The sequence below is a fragment of the Pithys albifrons genome, chromosome 3 (genome assembly GCF_047495875.1).
Source record: "Pithys albifrons albifrons isolate INPA30051 chromosome 3, PitAlb_v1, whole genome shotgun sequence".
In the NCBI taxonomy this organism is placed as follows: domain Eukaryota; kingdom Metazoa; phylum Chordata; class Aves; order Passeriformes; family Thamnophilidae; genus Pithys; species Pithys albifrons.
Window position 1 is genome coordinate 98,155,619 of NC_092460.1, and position 20,222 is coordinate 98,175,840.

Consider the following 20,222-nt stretch of genomic DNA (forward strand, 5'->3'; position numbering starts at 1 on the left):
GAAAGGACAACAGTGAAGTAAAAATAGAAAACCCATTTGAAAAAAAAAGTTGGAGTTATACTATCCCAATTTTGACACTGAAAAAGTGACACTACAAATTACAGGTGAAAACCAATGATCAGAACAATCCTATTTACAGATAAAAGTAGAAGAGAGTTCATGAGGCACAAGCAGGGAGGTGAAGCAGTGACCCAGTTCTGCTCCCACTGTAGCAAGGAAGGGAGACCTAGGCCCTATCTTTGAATACTCACATCTGGAATTTCATCGATAACAAGATCAAAGCTTCCTACTCCAGAAACGAGGAACAAAACCAGGAAGCAGAGCAGATCCTTCATTTTCCTCCAGCTTGCCTCCTGCGAACAGCCCACACAGGTACAAGAAAAAAGTTCCTCCCTTCTCTGAGACAAGTTCAAGGAAACAGCTCAGTTATGCAGGATTTTGAACAAAGTTCTGAAATGCTGACTTTGTTTAGGCTGTAGGTAAATATTTGCCTTGCAACACAAGTCCAAGCTGTGGTGCCTGAGCAAGGGTTATCCAAATAGTGCCTTCACTCGCCCCTGCCCTCGATACCAGCTCCAGCCTGGATAGGCTCACTCCTTGCTTTTGTAGCTTCCCATGATGTTTGACTAACTTCCTGCTAGGCACAGACCTTGGAGCATCCAAAACTTCAAAGATCACAGCAAGGAGTCTCTCTTGGCTTGTTTGTTTATAGTAAGTGAGGTGCAGACTGGCTCTCAGCACGATGGAGGCAGCAACGTTGTGCTTCTCCATGGGCCCTCCCACCCAGCCAACCCACAGGGCTTGGCAGAGACCTTTGGGTTGGATCCTGACCCATATAAATACTCCTTTTTCCATTATTCTGGGAAAGCATCATAGCTGCTGGTGGAACAGTTCTAGTGTTTCAAAATTAGCCATGTGAAAATATCTGATGATATTTTCAGATGCATGTGGCACCCTGGGTGTACCAAGGTTTTTGAAACTGGTTTTTGGTATTCCTGCCTCTTTAGGTACTTCAAGAGATGGGATAAAGTAAGACAGCAAAGCAAATGAGGGAAAGAAGACAGGAAGCAGACCTCTGGCAAGAGGACATGGATATCCTTTCCATTGTTCCAGGGAAAAATGGTATTTGCAGACTTCTGAGAAACTTCAGTGGAAAAGACTGAATTACTGTGTGAACTCAGGGACAAAACAGCAGACATTTTATGTCTTCTAGATTATATTATATTACCTCACATTACATTATATTGTATTATATTAATTGTATTATATATTGTATTATATTGCAGTATGTTATACTCACTACCCAATATCTGGAGATGTTTTCCTTTTATTTAGCAGCCCTTAGTTAATTTATTTTCCAAACCCCTATTTTCTCCTCTGAAGATTGGATATAAAATCAGCATTAATATCATTCCATGAGAAGAAGTTCTACACCTTAACTACACACAGAAAGAACCATGGCCTTTTGACCATTTTGAACCTGGCATGTGATAATTCCATATACTGTTTCACAGACGTTATGCTGGATGAGGTATTGAATAATTAGTACTTATTTATCCTCTCCCACAATTTTTCAGGCAATCCTGGAGCTTGAACTTGGAGATGACATAGCTTCAGATTGGGTAGGAATCTTAGGAGCCATTAGGCTGTACTCAAACTAGCACACAGGCTTTGCAGGACACTCATCTAAGAATAGTTTAGGTTGGAGAAGACCTCTAAGATCAAGTCCAACCATTAACCCAACACTGCCAAGGCCACCACCTATCCATGTCCCCAGGTGCCACAGCTACATGTATTTTAATTAACACCAGAGATGGTGACTCCACCACTACCCTGGACAGCCTGTTCCAGTGCTTGACACCACTTTTGGTGAAGAAATTTTGCCTATTATTCAACCTAAACCTCCCCTTGGTGCAACTTGAGGCCATTTCCTCTCAACCTATCACTTGCTACCTGAAAGAAGAGCTCGACCCCCACCTGGCTCCACCCTCCTCTCAGGGAATTATAGAGACCAATAAGGTGCCCCCTGAGCATTCTTTTCTCCAAGCTGAGCCCACCCAGAGATCCCTCAGCTGCTCTCCCCCAGACTTGTGCTCCAGACCCTTCCCCAGCTCCATTCTCTTCTCTGGACTCACTCCAGCACCTCAATGCCTTTTTGGTAGTGAGGGGACAAAACACAGGATTTAAATTGTGGCCTCACCAGTGCACAATCACTGCCCTGGCCCTGCAGGCCACACTACTTGTGATACGACCCAGCACTCTTTAAGCTGCCTCAAAGTTAGCTTAGGATAACCCTCCATGAGTATGATCAGAGCTTTTCTATGGCAGGGCTTCTCCAGGGCTGCAGGAGCAGGAGGAGGGCCCTCAGTCTTTGCTGTGTTGGTGGTATCTGGTATAGCTTGAATTCTGGGTAAAAGCTGATCTCTTAAAGCTGTTCTGGAGTTATCTGGGCCCCTGAACAGGGAAGCAAATCACTGCTGCTCTGAAGATACAAAGAAGTCCCTATAGAACAACATTTGTTTTAAAAATTGATTTTGTAACTCTTTATTTCAGTCCTCTTACAATCTCTAAATGTGGCTTAATTTTTTTTCTGTAAAAACAAGACTGGGAAACCGGTGTGACCACTAGATGGCATTGATTGCTCAAATATATTGTCCAAAATAGTCCAAAAAGCTGAAATTTCTCAAGAAGGTACAGAAAATACACGGGAAAACCAAGTACTGATGTTGCTCAGAGCCCTACCATCAGTTTTGGTGAACATCTCTAGAACTTCAGGAGGAGAACAGGAGCTCAGTAGGATGTTTTGTGCTATGTGTCTATTGGGTAGTTTTATGAATTGTCCTCTCATGACTGGGATTCCTCTGGGACTTTTCATGCACTGTCCTCCCTGAGGCACTTGGAGTTAGTGCTAGAAATTTCTGTCCCTCCTAATAATTAAATTGTGTTAACTTGGCTTGCACCTGGGCAGAAATATCACAATTTCTGTGTCCTACAAGATAGCCAGCTTCCCTTTCCCATATTAAATTTCATATCTGGAAATTTCCAGTTCTCCAGCTAAGAACAGGCTGTACCTGCAAAGCAGCACAATTACCCAGGGTGCTACTGCCCTGATATTCATCCCGCCCCACACCAACCAAGCTGGGAAATTAAATATGGACAGTCAGAAAAGGGTTTCTTTGTTTCAGACCTGCCTGTCTGCTCTGGTGATGTCTTCAAGGTGGGTTCCACAGCAGTCCATGAGACAGAGTTGAACACCTCCAGCACCAAGGCCCTTTGACAGAGACCTTGGGTGTTTTTCATCAGAATAATATGAAATTGGAAAGTTCTGAAATGCTCAGCTGGGCAATGGTGCGCACAGTTAATGGCAACAGGGAGATCAGCAGCCACTGGAAGCCCAGAGAATACCTTTCTACTCTTTTGTGCCCTTGTGGGACCCTGCTCTAAGGGCTGGAACAGCTCTGCTTTTGAGACAGGCTGGGAGAGCTGGGGGTGTTCACCTTGGAGAAGAGAAAGTTCTGGGGAGACCTTATTGCAGCCTTTCAGTACTTACAGGGAGCTTACAAAAAAGGGGGAGACGGACTTTTTCCACTGGAAGATAGTGACAGGCCAAGGAAAAATGGTTTTAAACTAAAAGAGGAGAGATGTAGATTAGATATTGGGAAGAAATTCTTTATGCAGAGGGTGGTGAGGCACTGGAAGAGGTTGCCCAAAGAAGCTGTGGATGCCTCATCTACTAGATCACACCCCTGCTTGTGACAGGGGGGTTGGAATTAGATAATCTTTACTCTTCCAAACTAACCATGCTGACTCTTCAGGAACACAGGCACCTCTCAATAGTATCAGAATTGGGGACCATCAGGTCCCATCCAGATGTTTCAGAGGACATTGCTTAGATTAAGACCTGATGGAAAGTACAGAATGCAATTCCCTGAACTTTATGGTAAATGTTCAGGGGTAAAATTAATTATCTAAGACTGCACCTGTGTAACCCTTTGGGATTCTTGCCAATTTCTTGATCCAGTTGCTGGCTTTGATTGCTACTAAATCATATGGTTTGTTAGTTGCTTTGGGTAGATTTAATTACTGGTTCAGACACTTGTGGTTGGGTATTTAATACAGGTGCCCCTGCATGAGGTCAGTATCACCAAGGTGCCTGTGTTTGTGTGTCAACACAGGGAGATTCCTTGACCTAACATGATCTGTTCCAGGCAAAATGTGTGTGGAAGCTCAGCTGTTGGATCATACCTCTCCCTGGTGTATCTGCTCACTCTGGCTGCAGGCGTGCCAGGCAATTTAATTTGCTGAGCCCTCATCCAAAGAACAGCTGCTTATCCTGCTAAGTTGGCAAAAGTCAGCCTCAAACATGTCTGATGTGAACACACCTGAGTAACTGCCTTTCCTGGACTCCAGCAGCACCCCCAGAACAGTCCTGCCATGTTAGCTCCTGAAATCAGGAGGCTGTATTCCAAGAAGGCGGAAGAAGGGATAATGTGAACATTCAAGACCTCAGGCTGAATGTTCACTCACCAAAACAAACTGTACCTGAGCTACGTCAAAATACACCTCAGCCTTACTTAGCTACGTGCTGTGTCCTCACATGCTCTTGCAGGGGGAACATAAGCAGAACTGGCTGCTCTTAATCCCTTCAGGAGGGGCAATGCTTTTCCCAGCTTACTCTCTCATGCCCGTTGGTTATCCTGTACCTGCTCAAGGATCTTGTTCTGGCTTGAATATCCTCCTTTCACCAGGTGTGCTCAGGATCAGCTTTATTGCAGCATCTTTGCATTGTCTCACTGTTTGGATTCTCTCTGGCCCTCAGCTCCTCACCTGTGCAGGGGGAGAAGCAGAGTGGCTGAATGCTGATCAGGAGGCAAAGAGGAACAGCTGGTGAAACTCAGATGTTATTCCAAATGCCTCTTGACTCTACAATGGTTATTTCAAACTGGCAAACATCTCCCCTTTCTGACTAGAAACTACTGTTACCTCTAGGTTTACCAGACTAGTTTTGACTTGCTTTTACAAGGGTGCCTTGATTTCCTCTACGTTTTCCAGAACAGTAGGAAAATCATGCTGTGTATTGGTTTAAATGCCTGTTTCCAGCTGCAAGGCTTTTATTCATCTGTGTCCCCAGGATAGTGAAACATGGTCAGAGTAGACTGAGGAGCACATTAGTGCCCTTATGTCAGCAGTGAGGGCACAGGAAGCTGCAGCCCTACTTCCTATGCTGCTCCAGTGCACTTCTGTGTCAGCCACGCAAGACATGCAGGAGCTGTAACAAACTGGAATCAAACTGGGAAAAAATTTCAAACCATTTTTTGTGTGTCCTTAAACAAGGTCTCAACCTGAACCATAGCTTTGAGTCTTCATTGATTCCCAAATAGATGGTCGAGACCTTTTCCATCTCACTTTGAAGTGATGAGGAGATGAAGATAATGCCTCAGCTGTCTGCTGATAGGGATCAGATCAGTAGAGGAACCATTTGAAGTGTCTCTGGGGGCCTGAAGTATCCTGCTACAGATCTCTCTGTCTTTCTCCCATCATCTTCTCCAGCCACATCAGACCTTTGTCATTCCCTGCAGTAATGGCCAACTCTGCAGTTTGTATTGAGGAAGTGGCCACTACAGAGGCCTTTGTACCTGCCAATGGTAGACTGGTCTCAGTGGGAAAGGGACTTGGCCAAGCTCTTGATTCTTTCCTCCCTGCTGGTAATGCCAGAAGGGGCTTGTGTGTGAACACAGAGTGTCACTTCAGCCTAAGTCTGAGCCATGAATTTGCTAACAGGGAGTCCCAAAGGTGTTGCCCAGGTTCCATTCTCTTTGCTCCATCTCCAGCTTTTCTCATTCCTTCTGAATGGGGAGCAAGCATGTTCCTGCTCCTTCAAAACACATGCTAGATTTGGAGGACACAAAGCTGCAGCAAGGCCAGAGAAACACTGGGCCAGGTTTGTGCATGCAGCACCTTGCACCCAGGGAAAAAAAATAAGCAGACAAAATTTGGGTCTGCTGGATTTGAGAAGTTACTGCTGGCATAGAAAAACAATGTAGCAAATGCTCCTGATTTGGGGTTAGGTGAGTGCTGCAGATACAAGTTCCCAAATGCCTGGGGATGAGACCTGCCTGGTTGGTGCCAGCTGGCAGGAATGTCCCTGCAGCTGCCAGGTGGAACCCAGCCTGCCCCGCAGGTTCCACTCTCACCCCAGGACTGGTCCTGGGAGGAGAGGGCTCTGGGAAATGGCAGAAAGAAGAGCAGGACCTGAAATAGCACCCCAACTTTGCTCAGCTGAGAAATGGAGTCCAGATGGGAAAGGAAGAGGGGTGAATGCAGGGCTTTTCACCATCTTTCCCAAAGGGAGGCACCTGGATACCCAGTGGGGTGCCAAGGAAAGGGTGTGGATAGAGCTCTGCCCTTGCCCTTGGGGGTAGCTTTTCCAAAACAACCAGGGCTCTCCAGACAGGGAGTAGGAGAAGCTTTTCCTTCACAGAGGGTGGAACCAGAGGGTTGTGCCAGTCCTTGGGAAAGTCCCAGCTTTGAAGCGCATCCTGGGGTTGTGCTCCCTAAGGCGGTGGGTTGGAGGCACTGGCACTGGGACCACCTTGGTCCTTTCCTCAGCCCCCAGCTAACTGTAGGGAATGTTCCTTCAGCCTTTCCCCTGCTGAGGGCCACCACGGGGTGCTGCTGGTGCCAAAATGACAAGAGGGAACACATCAGGGACCCCCAGCATCGCCCCTTTCTGCTGCAGGATGCAAGAGAGGCATTGAGAGGGGCACAGCGGTGGCTCCTGCCCGCGGGAACCCTGGCTGAGGGATGAAAACCCCCTGCAAGGATTCCCTGCAGAGCGGGAAGCCGCCCCGAGTGGAAAAGGGGCCGGTCCCGAGCTGGGAAGGAGGAGAAGAGGGTGGGTCGTTCTGTGTCCTGTCAGCCTCCCCGTAGCCCGTCCGGCAGCGCTGCAGCGGCCGCGGGCAGTGGGACTCTCCTCTCACCTGCGGGGCAGGAGCCCCCCGGCGCTCCCCTCCAACATGATCCTTTGGCTGTGGCTCTGCTGGGGCTTCCCCACCTCGGCGGGGCAGCCCGACTCGGAGCTGATGGCCAGGTACCTGGAGGAGCAGCTGCTGGCAGACTACAGCATCGTGGAGCAAGTAGGTTTTAAGGCGGTGGTTGCTCGGGAGCAGCAGGTGGCCAGGGCTGGCTTGTGCCTTCTTAACCTTTAGCATCGACATGCAGTCTGATAAAAACCGCATTTATTCCACCTGTTCCTGCAGCTCAGCTCTGTAGGAGGCTGCTGCTAACGAGCGTGGAAGTTGTCGGAGGTGTTGGAGGTGCTTAGGCAGGAGATCACCCTCCCCTGGTGGGTGCCACAGCCAGGGAATGGGTTCGGTCCGACATCCCCGTGGCTGTGCTAACGAGGCATTTCGCAGGGCTAAGGGAGTTAACGCAGTGTCCTGGCCACACGCCAGTCTGAGTAATTCAGAATATTTCAAGTTCGAAGGAAAGTTTTTTTCTGCCTATGGTTTTACTGTACTTGATTTTTAACTCATGCTGCGTGAAATAAACCGCATGGATTTCAGCTTTTAAAATGCTTCTTGACAATGAAAAAACCCCAGGTTATTCTGCAACTGAGGGCTGTTACGTTGTGTTACTTGGTGGCTTAGATTTTCCAAGGAAATGGCGCTGAAAGGGCAATGAACTTTTTGCAAATTAGCAAGAGAGTTTGCGAGGTGGTTTGGGAGATTGTGATCTATTTCTAGTGTAAAGTGTCCCTGTCCATGGCAGGTGGCTTGGATCTGGATGATTTTTAAGGTCCCTTCCAACCCAAACCATTGTATGATTCTATAAAAGGCTGAGCTTAAGGTCTGTGCTCACATCCTTCAGGTCTGACTTTGGGTCACTTATGGCATCAGTCAGTTATCTGAATTTCATCAGATCTTAGAGAGGCTCTGTAGTATCTGAGACACCCATTGAGTCTGACAGATAAAATGCAGGTTCTATGGAGTACGTGTGCCTTGCGGGAGGTCAGGTGGGATACTCCAGTGTGTCTAAAATGTCAGTATTTGCCTGTGTTTGGCATCTTCTGCCATGCAGTAGGGAAAAGTGAGAAGAGTGAGACTTCATATGTACCTGTACCTGTCTCAGAGTTAGTCATTCTGCTGATCATCCCCCCTGGAATGGGAAGAATCTCTCCCTAGAAGTGTTCACCTCTCTCCACTGTGAAGACCTCAGCAACTTTGTTGTAAATCCTGATTAATATGAACACATATTCCTTGTTGGGCAATTCAGCCACAAACCAATGTCCTTCAGATGCACTTGTCCAAGTGGGAGAGAATGTCTCCACCACTGTCCTGCCACTGGAGTGGTACCTGGGAACACTCATCTGATTTGGGGTGAAAATCAGTTGCAAAGCTCAAGCAATTGGCTCACAGTGTTGAAATTTTTTGGTTGATGTTGCTTGAGGCAAACGAGGGTGTTTTCACAGCAACTCTGTTGCTGGTAGGTCAGGGGCAGCAGTAACTCACTCCCATCAGAAAATAAAAGTGGTGTTCTAGTCCCCTCAGACAGCCACATCTAGAAGAGGACATCTGTCTGTCTTCACAGAACACCTGAGCAAGGTTAAGAACAGGCAGGTGTTCCCCTAGGTCAAGATACTACACAATAAGCAAATCCACTGCACAGCATATATTACATATACCATGCTATGACTAGTAGATGGCAATGAGTTATGGGGTAACTACTAGCAGTTACTGGGCTTTAATGAGTGTTTTGGAAGGCTGAGAAGGTTGATAGTAATTTGGAAATTGTTCCAAATAGACAATGTCAATGAAGCTGCCTGATTAGCACAGTCCAATGGGCTGCTCACAAACCCTGCAGCAGTGCTTTGGCAGCAGTCATGGAGTGCTAGCAAGCAGGATATTGCCATCTGGAGCTCCTTAGCTCCTCACTGCTGTCCATGGCTTATCCCCAAGACTTAAGGAGGCACCTCTTGAAGGGACCAAGTCATATAAAAGCCTTCTTGTGCAAATAAGCAAGCAAATAAAATGGGTGTGTGGTGGGGAAAGAGAAAACCCCAGTAACCAAGGTTCCAGTTTCACCAATTACTCTTTAAGTATCACAGTGACCATTCCATGCAGAACAACGGGTGGATTTGTTTCAAAATGTAAACCTGTAGTAAAAAAGGGCTGAATATTATTGATCTCTCATCCCTGCCTCTGCTCTAAGCAGGACCAACTTCACAGACATTGATCTGGCTTGTTCTAAAGAACCTACAGTGATGGACACTCTGCAGCCTCTCACAGGAGGCTCCTGAGAGGTTTTACATCTCTAATATAACAGACCCAGACTGAAAATTTCTTCCAAAATTCAAAGTGCAGATAATTCCCTTCTTCTCCTCTCCATTTACAATTTCCCAAGGGAACTGTTTTCCCTTGGTTCTAATTTTACTAGATGTTGGCTAAAATAATGCTGAGGGAAATAATAAAGATTCTAGTGGATGAGACTTTTATTTCCCCATTGGGCTTTCCCAAGCTTTTCAATGCACGATATCAACAGACATAAAATCATCTCTTTGGCAAGGGCTGATATTATTTCAGTGGAAATCAACAGAAAGGGCAAATCAGGTAAAAGAATATCGTTGCATTCCTCTGCTCTCTGGAGTCCCACTGACATTTTAAGAAGGCACTTGGCTTCCCTCATTGCCAAGAGAGTTATGCTCTCTGCTTTGGGGAGAGATTTTGTTTGGAGATGATGCTGAGCTGAGACACCACGTGTGGCGAAGTGAGAGGAGTTGGGAAGGGCAATACAGCAAGTGCAATTGTACTGTCATAAGTAAAGTACTCATTTCATAGTAAGGTCTATGGCTGAGTTTAAATATCTTTATTACCTTTTTGTACGTAACTAGTGCTTTTCTGTCACTGCACAATAAATCCACAGTACCTGTGAAGAGTATTAAGGGAACAGATCTGCTCTCGAGGTAATATCAGTACAGCTGAAGCTGCAACATTAATTTAAATTAGTCATAGAATCATGAAATTATTTGGGTTGGAAGGTACCTTAAAGATCATCTAGTTCCAAATGCTTGCCATAGACACCTTCCACTAGACCAGGTTGCTCCAAGCCCCATCCAGCCTGGCCTTCAATATTTCCAGGGGTGAAAGTGTGCCCTATCCCATGCTATAGGGCAAAGACACAGAGCCTTTGTGTGACTCCATAGGAAGCCATAAGGGAATAAACTTCCAGAGATAAGACACAGCATCCAGGGCCATGGCCAAAGGCTGAGGTTCCTGTTATATGGAGTAGAGGGTCTCTTGCCAAGAACCATTTGCAAAACACCCTGTACCTCCTCACCTGAGAGAGCTGCATTCCACTGTTAAGCTTTGATCAATGAGTCTGTTAATATACAGAAGAGATTCAGGTTTTAATTTTAACCAGAGAAACATTTGAACCTGCCCATGGGTGATCAGTCGCACAGACCTGTGTCTGGCTTTAAACAAGTGCCATGTCTGCTGGAAGCTGAGTAGACTTCATTAACTCCCTTAACTCTTTGCAGGTCGCTCGCCGTGTGCCAAGACAGGCCAAGTTCCTGCAGAGGCTGGTACGTATCACACCGTGTCTTTATTTTATCTTGTGGGAATTACACTTTCCCTGTATATGTCTGTGTGTGCATCCTATGCCCAGGAATGAACCGTGTCAGCGGGTGATGGTAGAGTGAAACCCTAGGTAACAAAAAGTCTTTATTTTGCTCAATGAAACAGGTACAGGTTCTTCTAATACTTCCCAACTCATCTTGTTTACAGCAGATTTGGAGAAAGAATATCTAATATTACAAACCTTAACCACACAGTGGGCATAAGCCTGAGGAAATCTCACTGAATTTGAAGAGAAAGGCAGAATTTGCTTTGAAATTTGAAGATCTCTGCTGTTGTCTGTCAAAATCTGTGAAGGAAAGGAAAAAACCAAAGAGGCCAATATCCTTCTTTCAGCATGGGAATCTAAGGTTTAGATGTAGGGGGGCAGCCACTGGAATTGCTGTTCACAGCCAGTTATTTTTCTGGCTTTTCTGGGGACTTCCCAGTTGAGAGCCGGTGGAATTCATTTCACACACTGAGCAACCATCATTAATAGTTTGGTCCCTTTGATCTTGACAGATTGGAGTCAGCAGCTTAGAGGAGAACACCTCTCAGACTTATTACCAGTTTATTACTTCTAATCTGAGAGATGGTCAAATTGTTTTGATGAAAGCAAAAATATGGAATGGATTTCATTTATCTTCATATCTTTTCTGTCTTTCCAAACATTTGATGTAAACAAGCATAAAATAATTCATTTGGCAAGAAAATTTCAGCTCCCAGTTCATCATAATAACCAGGACACCTCCATAAAACATCCAGCCAACCTGCCTCATAGCAATGAATCTACTGCCTTGGCATTCCCTCACTTTGTTTTTAATAGGGATGATAAATCTCAGTAATAATAATATTAAACAAATGGTTTGTTTTGCTTTTTTTTCCTTTGTACTGCCTCTCATCTTCTGGAGGCCTTAATAAAAAGGGCAGAAAACAAACAGGCATTTGCACAGCTGTAAGTCAGAGCATCAGGCACTGATGGATTGTGCAAGAGCTCCAGGGAATGCAAAGGAATCACAGAGTGGAACTTGGGCTGCCCTCCAAGCCTGACCGAGCAACCTGTTTGGAAGCTGCCTCTGCCCGCACTGTTTATATTCTCTATATGCAAGGAATAACAGATCCCTTCCAGGGATGGGAAGATGAACCAGTTCTTTAATCCTCAGTTAGATGTGATGCCCTTATTCAGTGTTTGATCCCTCCAACAGCAAATCCTATCCACCAGAAAAAAGAAAGGGTGTTAATTTAATTTGGTTTTGCCATTCTTCACTCTGTGATGGTGGCAAAACTGGAGTTGTTCAGTGGGATAGAGAGATAAGCCCCATCCTTGAAAGTGTTCAAGGCTAGGTTGGATGGGACTTGGGGCAATCTGGTTTATCTAGTGTCCCTGCAGGGAGGGTTGGAATGGCTTTAAGGTCTCTTCTAACCCAAACTATTCTGTGATTCTATCACAGAGATCAGCTGAAACCAGAAAAGAGCACATATAGCAAAAAAACCTTAAATTATGTGGGTTTTCATATAAAATATTGCTAAGCTGTGGAACTACTTGCTGTGAGATGTTGTGGATGCTAAAACTTCACATGGATTGCAAAAGTGGTTGTGTCAGGTAATGGAAGAAAAATCCACAGAGGATTATAAAGCTCAAAAATACCACCCTTGACTCACGAGTTCCTTCAGCCACAAATTAGTGAAAACTGACAGAATATTTCTGAGTAGTATCAGTGCAGGTTGGACTGATTTTACTCTTCTCTAAGCATGTACTGTTGATCTCTGCCAGTGATAGGCTATGGGGTTAGAACTGCTTTTGTTCTCACTCAACACACCTTGTTGTCATAACAAGGGCAAGTTCATGTTCTCTGTCACATTCAAAAGACTTTCTGAGTTTAAGTGCATTCACAGTGTCAGACATGTCACTGCAGAACCACTTGTATCTCAAGTAAAAGGCAAAAGGCTTGATCTTCTTTTGCTGCTGAGCTGTCATCCATGTCTGAGCCCACAGCCTATGATAAACTTTCTGGGTGCAGAAAGTCTGAAACCAAGGAATTTGCTGTACTTCGAGATTCTTTCTATTGCTTCTGTTTTCAAATCCTCTGTTATCTCTTGCTATGTCACAGGCAATTAGTGGTGTGGAGGACTGAAGGAAACATCATCTCATTTTATCAGAAAACATTCCTACTTTCAATCAAAACTCCCCATCCTCTCCACGTTCAGGATAATGAGATTGGAAAGCCATGTCTATACATCAGGAAAGGTCCTAAGAACATCAGAATCTAGTTCTAATTAACAGCAAATGAGTAAAAGCCACCAATGGCCTAAGGCTGGGACATTGGATCTGAGCAGGACTCAGTGAGACAAATCCCACCCTGGAAGTTCTGATCTCTTCCCATTGTACTGACCAGGATCATCGCTGGCACAGAGCACATCACACAGTCTCCAGCTGTTAGAGATATCTGTCATGATTAGGTTTATCTGAGTCATGTTTTTCAGTCTTTCCAAACCTTAAAAGTGTAGGCAGGTGGGGCATTGTTCTAAGTCTGCTGGCAGTTTTGTGTTTGTTTCCAGTGGATCCTCTGTCTTCCATTTGCCTGGAATTCACTAGCCCGGCAACTTGGTTAATTGAAGCTCAGTTACTGCCGATGCCATCAGCTACTGCAGAAATGTTCTTGTTTCATACTCATACAAATACTTGCTCCATTTCTTAAGCTATTTGCCAAAATTATTTTTGTTCTGAAAAAGAGCCTAGACATGCAGCTGCAGAGCATGTTCTTGTCCTCACCAGTCTTACATGACTCTGACCTTTTATCAACCTCAGTCGGAAGAGTCTCTCTGTATTTGCCTTAGTGAGGTTTCTCTGTATTTGCAGCATATTTTACCCTTTAGCATCCTCCTGCTTTTGATGGTTTGGTCTTTGATTGTTTGAGTCAATGTACAGTTGGTTTTTTTTTTTTCCAAGGGCTGCTTACAGTTAAATACACTGAAGTATTCCAGGAAGAAAACATTTGAGCTCCATGGAGATGTTGCTGTCAAAAAAAAGGCAACACATTAGACTGGAGAAATGCTCCAACCCTAGACTTGTGCACGAAAACACATTCCCAAGAAGCAGAAATTGGCTTTTCGCTTCCATTGCTACATCATGTGTCATTCATTGCTGTCTCTGCTGCTTCTCTGCTGGAAGGAATCCAGTGTGAGCTAAAAAGCTTAAAATACTTTGCTTGAGATGTCACAGTGTCAGTGTTTTTTATTAAGTCTCTTTCATCCATTGGCTGAGACTTCCAGGATGGATTCTCAGCATAGGAGGACTCAGTTGACTCCATTGACAGCAATCTTTCTGTTTACATAACTTATGGATCTGATTAAATGAATTGAAGGTGCAGCTTCACACATATGATCTCAGTCTTTCAAGAAGTCTTCCATCTGCTCTTGTGCACAGTACACAGGGCAGGTTCTGTGACACAGTTTTGGACCCCACGGGGACATATTTTGGGTTTCTCTTCCCAGGCCATAAGGGACTAATCCTGCTCCTCTCACACAGTCGGAGTTGAAGGCTGCAGTTTAGGACACAGATGGATTTTATTGGTGTGTTTCACAATATACAGGCTGGCACAACCAGAGCTCTCAGACCCTTCCCAAGCACTGGAGAATGACTGTGGCCTCTGTGCACAAGCCAGTGCCATGTCCCTGGTTTACCTTTTCTTGCTCTTCTGAAATTTTGAGGACAAATCCACATTGCCTATTTTCAGCTGTTTTTCATAGGGGAGTTTAATACTCATAGGGTGGGAATTTGCTTGAGCATATTAAGTGTCAAATCACTGAATACTGAAGGAGTGATTTATCCAGGTGCCAGTGTTAATAGGTGACCTTTTGATTCCTACAGGAAACCAGACCTCGGATGTCTGAGTTCAACGTGAGATCCACAATAATTTCCCGGTATGCCTTTACCACGGTGTCGTGCACGATGGTCAACAGCGGATCTGAGGCACGAGAGGCTGTGTTTGAGATGCAGATCCCAGCTGCAGCCTTCATCTCCAACTTTACCATGTAAGTAAGTAATGCTGGCAGCTGGGTGGACAAAGATTCTTCCATCTCACAGATGGTTCTCTGCGATTTCCAAAACTAGTTTCCAAAACTATTTCCAAGTCTTCAGCAGGACTGTATCAAGGCCTTTTTGCATTTCTTTGGGGGCAAATAAAACCACACACACTTTATACTCTATCAGAGACTGGTAAGGATACTGAATTCAAATCCTCAGTGTAAACAGGGAAGGAAACTATTCTATTTTCCATCTGAGTGTCTTTTAACAACGTCCTTCTCCTCCTCTCTCTCTGATGTGAATCAGAAATATCTCTCCAAGACCACAGAAACCTTTCAAACTATAGTTTCAGCAACACTGGCACATGATATTTATCTTGCCTTACTGACTGTGGTGCCTAAGTAGCTTCTGGCTGTTCCACATTCCCCACACTGTCAGTGGAGCAAGAGCCAACTCCAATCAGAAAATAGGTTCATTGGCTGCTGGAGGTGCCAGGCATTCTCTGTGGATAATAAACCATGCAAAGGGCAACCAAATTCATCCCTAAATGACTCATTAAGGAATAAAGTAAGCTCGTGGTCTTAAAAACATGTTTGGTTTGGTCATGCTCAGGTCCTCTATGTGAGTAGATACTGAAGCTACAGGTTCATATCTGACCATAGCAGACAAGACATCTGTTCTGTTAGAGAGGCTTCCATTTGGACTGAGTAGGAGGGATAACAGACTTTTGCCATTGGTCACCCAAAATACATGTTAAGTGTTGATTCCTTATGCACTCCATTGCTCTGTAACTCATTCCAAGTGAGAAACATTTCAGTCAGGGAGGCAGCTACTTGAGAGCAGCCATCCTGAATATTCCATGTGCATTGACATAGATGGTGGATCCCAGAACAGACAGAAAAAAGTGCTAATTGGGATTCTTGGTAATTACTTTGCTTTCTGTTCCATCCTTATGCTTTGGAGATTACCCATTGTACAGGCATTTTAGAGAGGTAAACTCTGGGACTGAAAATGTACTGGGTTGGTATTACCAGCCAGGGAACTTCTGTCTTGGTGACTCAAGTGACTCAGGAGAGTTCCACCAGCAGCACATTTAGACTGTTCACACAAGCAGAGCCTGTGAACTCATCTACAGCAACCTGCACAGCTGTCCCTGTGCATGGGGGCAGAGTGATGATGTTGACACCTCTGGTCTCTCCAGGAGCATTGGCAACAAGACTTACTATGGAGAGGTCACGGGCAAAGAAAAGAAAAACAGCAGTGATGACAAAACAAGGCACAACAAACCTCCCAGCCCCACAGATGGAAGGTAAGTGTGATGTGCTCTCAGGCCATCTCTACCTTGGCTGCTTTGGCCTACCCATCTGTAGATTTATAGGGAGAGGCAGCTAAACAGAGTGTTATCTGCACTGCCTGGTGTCATTTCCATACCCCAAGCCTTGTAAAACTTTGTGTGTCCTTTTCTAACCCTTTCACTCAACATTTTCACCTTCAAGATGCTCCAGGATGTACTACAGAATTGAGGGAACAAATTCTTGTTACTTCCTGAATAGCAGGCAGGAAAATTAAGGCCCTGTCATGGATTGAGTCATCCACTTCACTCGAGATAGAAGCAACAATATAATTTCTTTATATGAAGTAGTAAGCTAACAAAGTTCAGTGGTAAATGTGACAGTGGTTCAACAAGATTTGATGGCAAGGTACACTTTATTATTTACTTCAGAGAGAGAAAAAACTGTTGGGAGACTCTCCCATTGAATCATGAAGTTCAGAAAAGACCCCCTTGCTTTCTGAACTCCATCTCAGAGAGGAGCCCAGGTGTGGAGGGATCCACTCCTAGTCCCAGACTGGCCAATGATTTCTGTCTAAATCATTATATTTGTGCAATCAATCCTTTATAACACTTAAAATTTCAAAGTTTGGTGTGCTGTTAATCACTTATCAAGAATCTGCTCCAGCAAGGATACTCAACCTTGAGGAGTAACCTTGAGAGGTGTCCCTACTCAGTGGGAGAACCTGGTGTGCAGGAGACCTCAATGGGCCCTGGGCTGTCCACTCATTATAAAGATGGTCATATTTGCATTCCAGCAAGATGTCTGGGTCACTGTTCCAAACAGCCCTTGCCAACCTGTTGCCATCCATCCCCCCAAACCCAGAATAAGCTGGATGCAGCTATTGCAATCCCTACTGGTGGTTATGGCTTAAGCAGGAGAGAGCACAGAGCCCCAGGCACAGGGAAATTCCACAAGTTACAACTTCGATACTATGAAGTTAGTCAGTGGTAGAACCACAAGAAGCCTTTTGCAGCCCTGTTTCCTTGCCCTGTTCTCTTGACTGTGTTTAGTCCTCTTGTACAAGAACTGGCAGAAATTCCCATCCCTTCAGTGACCTAAAAGCCTGTGTGTTCACCTGAATGCACTTCAGCAGCACTTTGGACTATTTTCCCAGCTGCCCCCAAATGTCTCTCACAGAGATGCACCACTTTGATTTTGCTACTCTGGAAAATCCCGCACTATTCCCAGTTACCTGGGATAGTAGCACTATTCCAACGTCAACACATATTCAGGAACAGCTAAATGAACTATGATTTTAAGACCAGAAAAATGGGGAACTGTGGGGAGGCAAAAGGACATCTGAACTAATGGGTAATATGTGGAAAAAATTAAGGAGTCTTTATTTTTTATCTTTCATAGTAAAACTACAGAAATTTGATTGAGTTGGTGTCTGTTTCAAACCAGACAAACTAAGGTATTCTTCACATAAATTGTGTTTCTTGTAACTGGAAATGGTAGATGACATATTTAATGTGGTTTCAGAGTGACTGGACAAACTTGTGGTAGGAAAAATCTATCCTGAACCTTTACCAAAGGATGCCTTCTCATGATCCAGGCACAGACTGGCAGAACCTGAAAGAGAGAAATCACTATATTTCCCTTGTCCTGCCCTGTTGCATCCTCTTGTGTAGGCAATTACTACCTGCCATGGTTACACCACTAAAGAACAGAAAGATGATGGTTAATTTTATGCTGGTATACTGCTGGCACACTCTGGCCAATTGGAAGACTTCTTTTAGGGAATTGTCCAGTGGTGGAATTGTCTTAAGGGTCCAATTTCTCCCCATTGAATTTGTAGCTATAAATCACAGTATTAGGGAAGAAGATTTCATGGGTACTTAGCTGTTTTATTTGCAATATATCAGCACTGACAATGTCAAGAATTAAATAATACATTAAAAACAGTTTGCCCAGAGAGGTGGTGGATGCCCCATCCCTGGAAATAGTCAAGGTCAGGTTGGATGGAGGTCTGAGCAGCCTGATCTACTTGAAGATGTTCCTGCTCATTGCAGGATAATTGGACGACTAGACAACCTTTAAAGTTCCCTTCCAACTCAAACTATTGTATAATTCTATGAAATCTGGATCTTGCAAAGATCAGCTGGTTAGAGCATGATGCTAATAATGCCAGGGTTGTGGGTTTGAGTCCTGTATGGGAATTGAATGCACTTAAGAGTTGGACTTGATGATCTTTGTGGGTTCCTTCAAACTCGGGGTATTCTGTGAAAGAAACAACCTTTCCTCTGGCCTTTCTCCATGTTACACAAGTCAATCATATTCCTCTCCTAAGAAATCATCTTTAAGACCTTTCTGTCTGTAGAAACCTCCTACGTGCCCAATCTTTGTGAGGCATTGCAATGTTTCCCTCCTTGGTGGTTTCACATGTTTCATTGGACCAACAAAATCCAGACTCGTCTTTCACTGGAGAATGTAATGTGTGACATGTACGGGGTGTGAAGGTGTCTATGAATTTTCCTTCCAGGGAGAATGGCTATGAGACATTCAAAGCTTCTGTCTTCATTCCTCGCAAGATGCAGGCCAGGTTCCTACTGCATTATGAAGAACTTTTGCAAAGAAGACTTGGAAAATATGAGTACACTGTGAGCATCCGGCCCCAGCAGCTGGTGGGAAGGTTACGGGTGGAGGTGAACATCCTGGAGAACTCAGGCATAGTTTCACTGGAGGTGCCTCCCCTCCGAAACAGTAAGCAGAAAGGCAATGGCAAAGCTGAAGGTAAGGAGACATTTTATGAGCCACGGTTCTGTAACTTGTGGGGCCTTAGTCACTTCTCAAGAAGTGGCCTGGCACTGTTGGAACTATTTTCTGTGGATGACTGTGTCTGTGTGGTGTATCTGTGCACAAGCATGTGAGAACTTTGAGGCTTAATGAATACAGGGCTGATCCCATTCATCTCAATAGGACTTTTTTTTTGCTATTGTCTTTAAGAGCTTTGAACTGAGCCTTCAGGCCTTGTGCTCGGCATTGGAGCAAGCTCTTCTCTGGCTCCACATCTCCTGGGAGCTGTTTATTTTAAGTGAATTGTTTTTCCATCCATCCATGCCAAGGCAGATAGGAAATCCTGCACTTTAGAACATGGGAAATTCCAAGAGGAAAAGCCATGTCTTGCCAAAGCACTCAGCACGATCTGAGTATCTACCCTTACCCCCAGCTGTCCTTGCTGTTCAGACAGTGTAAAGGTAATTTTTCTGGTGTAAACCAACAGTGAGGAACACAGGATACTGTGATTGCTACATGTTGACAAAAACACCAAGAAAGAGGATGAGTCTGACTTGGAAGCAGGATGTAGAGACTTGTGGGACTTGATTCTCTGTTACTCCAAGTGATGTAGTGCCAGGAAAATGAGAGGAGCTGCTCATATCTGCCAGGTAAAGATTCTAAAGCACATGAACTGGAGTTAAACGGATTGCTTAGTGGGATGCTACTGATTCAGTCCAAATCGCATCAACATCAAGGCTCTCAGTGATTTGGGCTAACTTCAAGTCAAGCCTCAATTAGTCTCTGTGTTGGACATCCATGTGCTGCTTGATGAATGTGCTCTGCTCCTCATCAGGAGAGACAGGAAGCCTTTCTCACCTATCAGGGAGTATCACAGTGCATTGTGGCATATGGTTTCCTGCAAAACATCTGGCATTGATCAAAATTAGAGAGAGAGAAGCAGAGCAGACACACTGTTGCTCCAGTGTTGTATGGAAATGACATACAGGGAAAACTCATGTAACTTACTGTCCAAATGACAATCTGGGAACATAGATCCTTCTTGGCACTGTCCTTCAGATTTCAAACAGCTCATATAAAAATGGGCCCAAGTTCTATAATTCCATAATCCTCCCTAGCCAGTAAAATGTATGTCAAATAAATGTCCCATTGCAGGAAGGGTAATGCAACTGAAGCTCAGATTCCCTGTGCTTAGTCCATGCTCAGTCTTCAATTACAGGTCTTTACTGCGTGGAATCACCCTGTGTTGTTGGTGAAGTCACTGCTATGGAAGTCATTGAAATGCTAAAACATTTTTTGGGATCCCCCATGGGCAGTCAGGAGTGAGTTGTGTATCTGCCAGCTCAAGTCTTCAGCAGTACTCAGGGAGTGCCACTCAGATGAGTGTACCGGGTTAATGCATTTGGTGGGTTTGTTGAGCTTTAATCTTAAAGCAAGATGAGAAGAAGAGGATATTACCAGCAGCCAGACCAAAAAATACCAACACCCAAACAAAAAGTTGGCAGAGGGTGT

The 20,222-nt window shown here is 44.7% G+C and overlaps 2 protein-coding genes across 2 annotated transcripts in view; one reads left to right on the top strand and one right to left on the bottom strand.

The window, feature by feature from the left end:
* ITIH2 (inter-alpha-trypsin inhibitor heavy chain 2) overlaps positions 1–450 on the bottom strand; it is a 28,004-nt gene extending 27,554 nt beyond the window's left edge. Inside the window, exon 1 of the mRNA XM_071552850.1 lies at positions 252–450. Coding sequence (XP_071408951.1) covers positions 252–335 — 84 coding nt within the window. The 5' untranslated portion in view covers positions 336–450. The remainder of the gene's footprint in view (positions 1–251) is intronic.
* A 6,491-nt stretch (positions 451–6,941) lies between these two features.
* Positions 6,942–20,222, top strand: part of ITIH5 (inter-alpha-trypsin inhibitor heavy chain 5) — a 47,308-nt gene continuing 34,027 nt past the window's right edge. Inside the window, exons 1-5 of the mRNA XM_071552855.1 lie at positions 6,942–7,136; positions 10,538–10,582; positions 14,485–14,648; positions 15,842–15,949; positions 18,457–18,707. Of these exons, the coding sequence (XP_071408956.1) occupies positions 7,017–7,136; positions 10,538–10,582; positions 14,485–14,648; positions 15,842–15,949; positions 18,457–18,707 (688 nt within the window). The 5' untranslated portion in view covers positions 6,942–7,016. The remainder of the gene's footprint in view (positions 7,137–10,537; positions 10,583–14,484; positions 14,649–15,841; positions 15,950–18,456; positions 18,708–20,222) is intronic.